Source organism: Antrostomus carolinensis, unplaced genomic scaffold (assembly GCF_000700745.2).
Source record: "Antrostomus carolinensis isolate BGI_N321 unplaced genomic scaffold, ASM70074v2 scaffold24965, whole genome shotgun sequence".
NCBI lineage: Eukaryota > Metazoa > Chordata > Aves > Caprimulgiformes > Caprimulgidae > Antrostomus > Antrostomus carolinensis.
The window spans coordinates 1-7,831 of record NW_010317409.1 but is presented as its reverse complement, the minus strand read 5'-3'; the positions used below and the strand labels follow the sequence as shown (position 1 = coordinate 7,831).

General features: G+C 44.0%; 1 protein-coding gene across 1 annotated transcript; it reads left to right on the top strand.

Annotated features, from left to right (window-relative positions):
• Positions 1 to 964: 964 nt before the first annotated feature.
• On the top strand, positions 965 to 7,557 carry LOC104525427 (prostaglandin reductase 1; the record flags this gene model as incomplete). Its single annotated transcript, XM_010168582.1, has 5 exons — positions 965 to 1,070; positions 3,840 to 3,885; positions 4,623 to 4,682; positions 5,909 to 6,076; positions 7,440 to 7,557. Coding segments are annotated over exons 1-5 (498 nt in total), but the record flags the coding sequence as incomplete, so codon positions are not given.
• Between the last annotated feature and the right edge of the window lie 274 nt (positions 7,558 to 7,831).

The window sequence follows — 7,831 nt, the reverse complement described above, 5'->3', positions numbered from 1 at the left end:
TGGCTGGGCGCTGAACTGGAGCGGTCTGTAGGAATGATCTCAAATCCTAACAGGAGAAAGTTCAGTCACGCTGGGTGTGCCCTGTGCGAGATTTGCTGCGGGTTTACACTTGCTCCTGGGGAAGTGGACTAAGGGTGGTACCTCTCTGTCGATAAAAGCAGATATCTCAGCCTTTTAGAAGGCATGTGTGATTGAAGGAGTCCAGCCACCAACTGAGTCGGGTACAGAAGGTGATTGACTGGCTTTGTCAGCAGAAGACGCAGTTTTCCACCTGCCTGCTCTAAGTATAAACTTCTGTTTCTTTACCCTTGTTGGTGTGCTTGCTTATAGGAAGGAAAAAGGGGCTGTGAGGGTACAATGCATGCAGTCATTTGTTTCCATCTTGTATGGAAAATGCCAGTGACAGTGTGCTCCCAGTTCCAATCCCTGAGCTTGGCAACTGGAGAAGCATTTTCTTTCAACATATGGGGTGTGACAGAAAGAGGTCTTACTTAACTTTGTATTTCTCACTTGCACTTTTGCTCAATCTTGTAACAGTTCAGGTTCAGTACTCACCCCATGTGATCAGGGCAAAAGAATGAGTTCAAGTGTTTTATTTTCTTTCCTTACAGGATTTTTTTTTTTTTCTCCTTAAACTAGTAGATTTTCCCTCTTCAATTTCTTTACCCTGGGAGCTGTACATCTTGCTGGGGCTGACTTCCCATAGCAGGGCTTGCTGGCAGCAGGCAGGGAAGTCCAGCAGGTCAGGAAGCTCTGGGTTCCTTAGGCAGTGAGGGGGCTTTTCAGACATTTTCTTGATTCCAGGATATTGCTACAGGATGCAAGCAGAGGCTGTCTTGTGTGATGGCACATTATCAAGATACTTTTCAGCTTTATAAAGCCTAAACCAGCCCCCATGAGCAGTCCAGCACTGCTGGACATCTCTTTGACAGGAGCTCTTTGGCTGTGCTTTTTGTTGTACAGGATGGTGACTGCCAAGGCATGGGTTCTGAAGAAGCATTTTGAGGGTTTCCCCAAAAACAGTGACTTTGAGCTGAAAAAGATAGAGCTGCCAGACCTAAAGGATGGAGGTAAGTAGAGTATCACCTGTTTTTATTTTTTCCAGAGGCTGTCCGGTTGCTGGTGAATGACTGTGCATCTGTGGAACTGTTTGTATGTTTCTGTGGCTTGGGTTTTACAAAATAGGTTGGCATGGCTTGTGGCAAGCCATGCACCTTAGCAGAGAAGGGCAATTGCTCAAGAACATGCATGCTGATGGGTTTGGTGGATTTTAAGACATGCTGCCTTCTGATAATACCCTTAGAAACAGTGGCTGAGATCTTCTAACTCCAGCACACAGCAGCTACAGCGTGCCTTTCACAGTCTCACGCTGCCTAATCACACATGGTGCCTGGTGGCAGAGGCTTTTGACTGTGTTTGCAAATTAAGCTTACGGGAGAAAATTACTGAAGTGATACACCCTCAAAACTGACAGCCACAAGGAAACAGAATTCCTTTAACTTAGAGAGAACTGAACTGTGACACAGAACAAATGAGATAACTGTAGTAAAACCCAAACATGCTTTACTGATAAAAAGTTTTAATCTACTTTATTTTGCAAAATCCTTTGGAGAAAGCTGGAGAAGTTGGTAGCCCCTGAGAGTGGGTTTTCACTGGAGTTTTCATGCTGATGAGGAAGTGTTTTCATGCTGATATTGCTGGGGTAGAGCACAGTAACTGAGGTGAGAGTGAGCCTGCAGCTGGGAGGCCTTGAGGCTGGAGTCAGTTGTGGTGGCTGGATGCCAGGTGCCCACCAAGCCGCTCTGTCACCCCCCTCCTCAGCAGGACAGGGAGGGGAGAAAATAGATGGGGGAAAAAAAAGGAAAATAGAACTTGTGGGTCAAGATAAAGGCAGTTTAAGAGAAGCAGAAAGCAAGGGCCAGGCACGGAAACAAAGGAAGAACAAAATATTTATTCTCTGCTTCCCATCAGCAGGGATGTCCAGCCCCTTCCCAGGAAGCTGGGCTTCAGTACATGGAGTGGTTGCTCTAGAACACAAACGCTGTAAATAAAGGATGCCCCCCTTCTCCCTCCCTTCTTCTGAGGCTTTGAGCACCCTGGTCTAGTGGAAGGTGTCCCTGCTGATGGCAGGGGGGTTGGAACTGAATGAGCTTTAAGGTCCTTTCTAACCCAAACCATTCTTTGGTTCTATGATTCTCCTCCCCTTGCTTTTATTTCTGAGCAGACGTCGTACAGTGTGGAATATCCCTTTGGTCAGTCTGGGTCAGCTGTCCTGTCTGTGTCCCCTCCCAAGACCTTCCCCACTCCCAGCCTACTGGGGATGGGAAATGTTGGAGAGCCAGCCTGGATGCTGTGGGATCACTGCTCGGCAGTAACCAAAACGCTGGTGTGTTATCAGCACCTTTCTAGCTGCCAATACCAAACACAGCACTGTGAGAGCTGCTGTGGGGAAAGTTAACTCCATCTCAGCCAGACCAAATACATCAGTGCAGGCTGGTGTTTAAGTTCAAGAAGCAGCAAGGCAAGACTTCTGTCTGCATTCAACACCTTTTTTTTTTTTCTCAGTACTTATCTGTTATATTTGACCTGTTGTGACATAGAGAGAGAGTGAATAAAAAGATAAAAAAATGCACAGGTTGTATTCCTGTGTTTCTCTGTTTTGAAAAGTTTTGTAGGGAATATGATGACTTGTTTTATGCAAGAGCTGTTGATAAAAGAATGAACCTTGATTTTTGGCTTCACATGGACATCTGTACCATGCTGTCTTGAACCTCACCCCACCACTTGTCCTTTACAAAATTTAGTCCAGTTTAGAAGGTACACCAAAGAAATTGCATTAAAGTACTAGTTTTGTTTACAACTTAAAGGTTTAAAAGTTATTTCTTTGTACATATAGTTTCAAGCGTTTTCATAGCATGTGTACTTCTATAGCATTCAGGCACACTTAATTTCATGCTTGTCGGTATTTAAGAACACCAAGTCATTTCCTTCTTCCCATTTTAATCCCTACAGCAATAAGAGGCTACTAGAGTTATCACTTTTAAAGAAGTGACCTTTCCTGTTATGTTACATGGCCTTGACTGTTCCTTGTTCCTCTTGAGCTCACTCTTGAGTATATATCTGAATATTTTTCTAGCTTGTACTAGTTAGATCACTGCAGCACAGGCAAGAAAAGTATTATTAAGTGGACTTGAACAGCTAAAACTGCAGTTTAAATGAGAATTTAAATTAAAATTTGTTTAACAGTATATTTCAGAAGAACTAGCATCATTAGAGACAGTAAGTTGGATTAGGCTACCTAGAAAAGACAGCCTGATGCTTTCTGTTTAAGCAGTGTGTTTATATTTGATCCTTGCCACGGTTTCTTACCACCCTCTGCTGGTTGAACCTCGGAAAGGCGTTTGGTCTATGGGTCCAAAATAACTTGGTGGTTTTTGGTCTATGGGTCCAAAATAACTTGGTGGTTTTTGGTCTATGGGTCCAAAATAACTTGGTGGTTTTTGGTCTATGGGTCCAAAATAACTTGGTATTTTGCTGAGGGGGTCTGGCCTCCTGAGCCTTCTGTAGAGACAGGAGGCAGATAAAGAAAAACAAGGTTGAAAATAAGGTAGCCTCCTAAAGAGACACTATAGGAAGTGTCTTTTGTAAGACCACAGCGATAATCCAAACAAAGCTAATGAATGTAGTAGTCTTTTCTGGTAGTTTCCCTAAAGGATGATGGGATATGGGGGTTTTGAGCCGTCAGGAATTCCTATTGCTTTTGTTGAAAGACTGACTTGTGGAAACTATACTTTACTGGACTGCTAATGCCCAGGAATTTGCTTTGTCTTTTGTTGCAGAGTTGCTGCTTGAATCAGTGTTTCTCAGTGTTGATCCTTACATGAGGTATATCTTTTTCTTCTTTTTAAATTGCTGGCTAAGATACTTTATTTGATTTCCCACTTAAACCTCAAAAGAACATTTTCTGGGAGCACCCCCTGCTACCAGAATCCCAGATGCCTTTGTCTGCTTTTTATGAAATGTATGTAAATTACAGGATTCCCAATATGGAGCTGTGCCAGATTTAGCCAGACATTAGGATAACAGTGCTGCAGCCCTGAACTTATCTTGGACTCTGGTGTTGCCCTTGTCATGTCTCTTCCACTGGAATGCAAGAGGCTCAAAGGAGACTGCAGCCCTGTTGCAGTAGCTGCTTCACTGACCTTAGCAACCTTATACTTAAGGATACATATTCTAAGTAGGAAATTGCTGATATGCCCATGTTGATAGGTGGCAGTTCATGCACAGGGAAACTGGGTAGTTCGAAGAACTTGGGTGGCTTCTAATGTCGCAGATAGGTAGTTCTTTGGAGTCTCAGCCTCCTTGTAATGGTGCACCATGCTGGGAAGGTTAATACCATTGTGTCCTCAACACTCTAGCCAGGTGTTCGGGCAAGATGGGATGCTCAAGGAGCTGGATATTGAAAACATCCAGTTATGTCATTACAATGACAAGCTCTTTACAATCTGTTCAACATCATGCTTGATGCTCTCTTTCTGGGTCAGACAGTAGCTACTACTTCATAGTGTATCTGGAACATCATTAAAGTTGCTTACAGTAAATAATCTCTGCCTGTGTTACAGACCTTACAGTCAAAGGGACATGAAGGAGGGGGACATAATGATAGGCACGCAAGTTGCCAGGTAAGATCATCAGTTCTTGTTATCCATACACATGGCAGATCTCAAAGGAATGTACTGACATTCGAGACTTCTGCAGCCTGCATTAACTATGTAGACTTGAGTCTACATACTTCTGCAACTGAATTCCTGTCTGTACTTGGTTGGAATGTGTTTTTCCTCTAAGAACCTCTTTTGCCTTTTTGGAGAGCATCAGGCCTCTGATACAATCTATATGTTATTTCTGGTGATAATGTTCTCAAATGAACTTCTTTTGCAAGCAGACGTATCAAGGACCAACCATTGCACTTGCCATAAATGTCAACTTCACATTTTAAAATCTGATATGCTCATAACTGCATGCCTGAAACCATGCATGCTACCTACTCCAGCTGAGAATACCTCAGTGTCACCTAAGATACAGCTCTAGCCAAAGGGTTATCTAACCTTGAATCCATCCTTTCCCAAGTTTGTGGTAATTTAGCTACACAGATGTTTCCCTTTTTCAGCTTGTTCCTCCTGTGCTCTCTCTAAGTTGCTGCCCAGGAACCTCTGTGGCCTTTGACTCTTGTGCTTCTCTGCAGGAATACTGAGAGCTGGGATAAATTATCAACCAAGTCTGCTGAACAGAAGGCCAACTGTTTGCAATATTTCAAAACTGCTTACCTACCCCTTCCCATTCCCATTGGGCTGAGAAAGTTGAATTTTCCTTTGGCATAGAGACACCACAAGTATGAACTTCTTCCTGTTACTAGATACTGCATTCTATCTGGTTTTGTTACCACAAAAGGTTCCATCTCCAGGATCTTCAACCTTTAAATGAGGTGCAGGTTGTCTGAGAGGGGAACTGCTCCTTACAGCCTATCTGTGACTTCTTGCTTTTCCACCCTTTAATCCCAGCATCCTCTTTCCTGCCTTCTAACTCACAGAAGCCTAGTCTGAATTCATACCAGACTGGTGCTAGTCAAATAAGAGTTGGCATCTATGTGGGAACATTGGATTTGTTGTGGGCAGGGCTGAGTCTAGAACCATCTTGCCCAGTAACCCCCCAATGATGAGAGATTGTGCACGTTTCAGGAAATACATCAAAAGCCTACAGCATCAGCAGGTATGGGATAAATGTCTTGGCATTAAATATTTATTTTCTCCTGCATCACAGGGCAACAGGAATAAAGGAAGGAAGAGTCAATAATGATTTGTTTCTGACAGGGTGGTTTTCTTGTTTGTTTGTTTTTTCTTCTTTTAAACAGGATTGTAGAAAGCAAGAATCCCGCTTTTAAAGTGGGGGCATTTGTTGTGGCTGGAAGTGGCTGGAGAACTCATTCTATCTCTTCTGGCAAAGACCTACAACTCCTTCCTTCCAGTTGGCCGGAATCACTCCCCAGATCTCTGGCTCTTGGGACAGTTGGCATGCCAGGGTGAGTTTTGGATGCAAAGGGATTTTGCTGTGAAGGATGTTTTTGCCTATCTGTATGACCTTTTTCCCTCGTCTTGTTCAACCAGAATGTTGTCCACTCACTCTGGTAAAAAATGTGTGTGCTTCCAGATGCCCTTACCCTGTAGAGGGCCTGAAGTTTGGCCCATCCTCTAGATCAGAGATTTGCCTTGGAGATGATGGTCCCTCTCCTTGAGGAATTGTAATAGGATAGGAAGAAGATCCAGGAGGGGCTGGAAAGAATCCAGTTCAATCTGAATTAGCCTCAGTGAGAGAGGAAAGACACTGGCACCTGGACTAGTCTGCTTTTGCTGATCGGGCTCTTCTGTTATCACCATGTTTCCAGAATTGCCCCCAGAATGGCAAATGACAGCTGTCATCATGCAGCCAAATAGAGGTCCTTTAAATTGCACTGCAGCAGGCAGAGCTGCTGTGCTTCAGAATCTCTATTCACTACTGCTGTCTCTCAGCCATCTGCTCACGTTTCTTCTCTCTTTCTCTGTAGTTTGTATGGGACATCAGGACTTGGTCAGTCCTGTTGACACAGAAGGCTTTCAAAATGTTTGTAACGTTGTGTGTGATGTAGAACTTCTCAGGTTTCATTGTGCCATCAGGCAAGATGCATGTTTTCCCAGACAGCTGCCAGATGCATTCAGTTCATCCTTTCACTTTGTACCGAGTGGGAAGCTCTAAGCTTGAATCTAGAAATCTAGAAGTTTGTTGGGATTCTGGGCCAGTTGATCCTGTTGCTTCAGGAAGCTTGCAGAGCCTGATGTCATTCAGTGTTTATATGATCCTTGAGCTAAACTTTAGTGGTTCCTACAGTTTGCTATTCACCCAGTAGCCGTAGCTGTGCACAGTAGTCCTCAGGAGCAGTATGCCTATCAGTTCAGCAAGGTTTTGCCACCATTTTTAATTCTTTCTGCCAGCTTTGATTTGTGATGAGTATTGTTTAATCTTTGCCTCAATCTGGTAGATACCAGCTGGCTACTGACCTCCCTCTGGCTTGTATTTACTCTCTTTTCCAGTGTGTAACTGAGTTGTCACCTTACAGAGTTACCTCTCTGTTTCTCCTTTTGGCTAGTGAGCACAAGGAAAGCTGTTTTCACCTAAGGTAGACTTCTGCCACAGCATCCTGTTTCCCAGTAGTGTATCTGTTTTTTTCTGGGATGGCTGTAAAAAAGCCAAATAAATAAATTTTTGTGTTAATTTTTGTGTTTCTTAAAGAATGAGGAAAATCAATAGTGTTCTGGTTGTGGTGGTATTTTGGTTCAATGCGGTCAAGTCACATCTCTGTGTCTGGCGTCTTTTATTACTCACTGAGAATTCTTTCTTTTTCTTCACAGCCTCACTGCGTATTTTGGTCTGCTGGAGGTCTGCAAGATGAAGCCAGGAGACACAGTGCTGGTTAATGCTGCAGCTGGTGCTGTGGGCTCTGTGGTGGGGCAGCTCGCTAAAATTGGGGTGAGTGGCTTGAACTGCTCATGCTTGCTCCTCAGAGGGCTTACCTGGGAGACAGGGGAACAAGGCCATAAATGATCAGATCAGCATCCCTGGAGGCATGCCTACAGTAAGGTCTGGAGATGGGCAAAGCTCCTGAAGATCTAGCAAAGCTAGTTGAACATTTCCTAGAGCTCAGGAGCTCGTATGGGGACAACAGCCTGACTTTAAGGGTGAGCCTTCCACCCAGCACTCTGTGAGTGTCAGTCTGTTGTTGCAGTTGTTATCCCGCAACGTC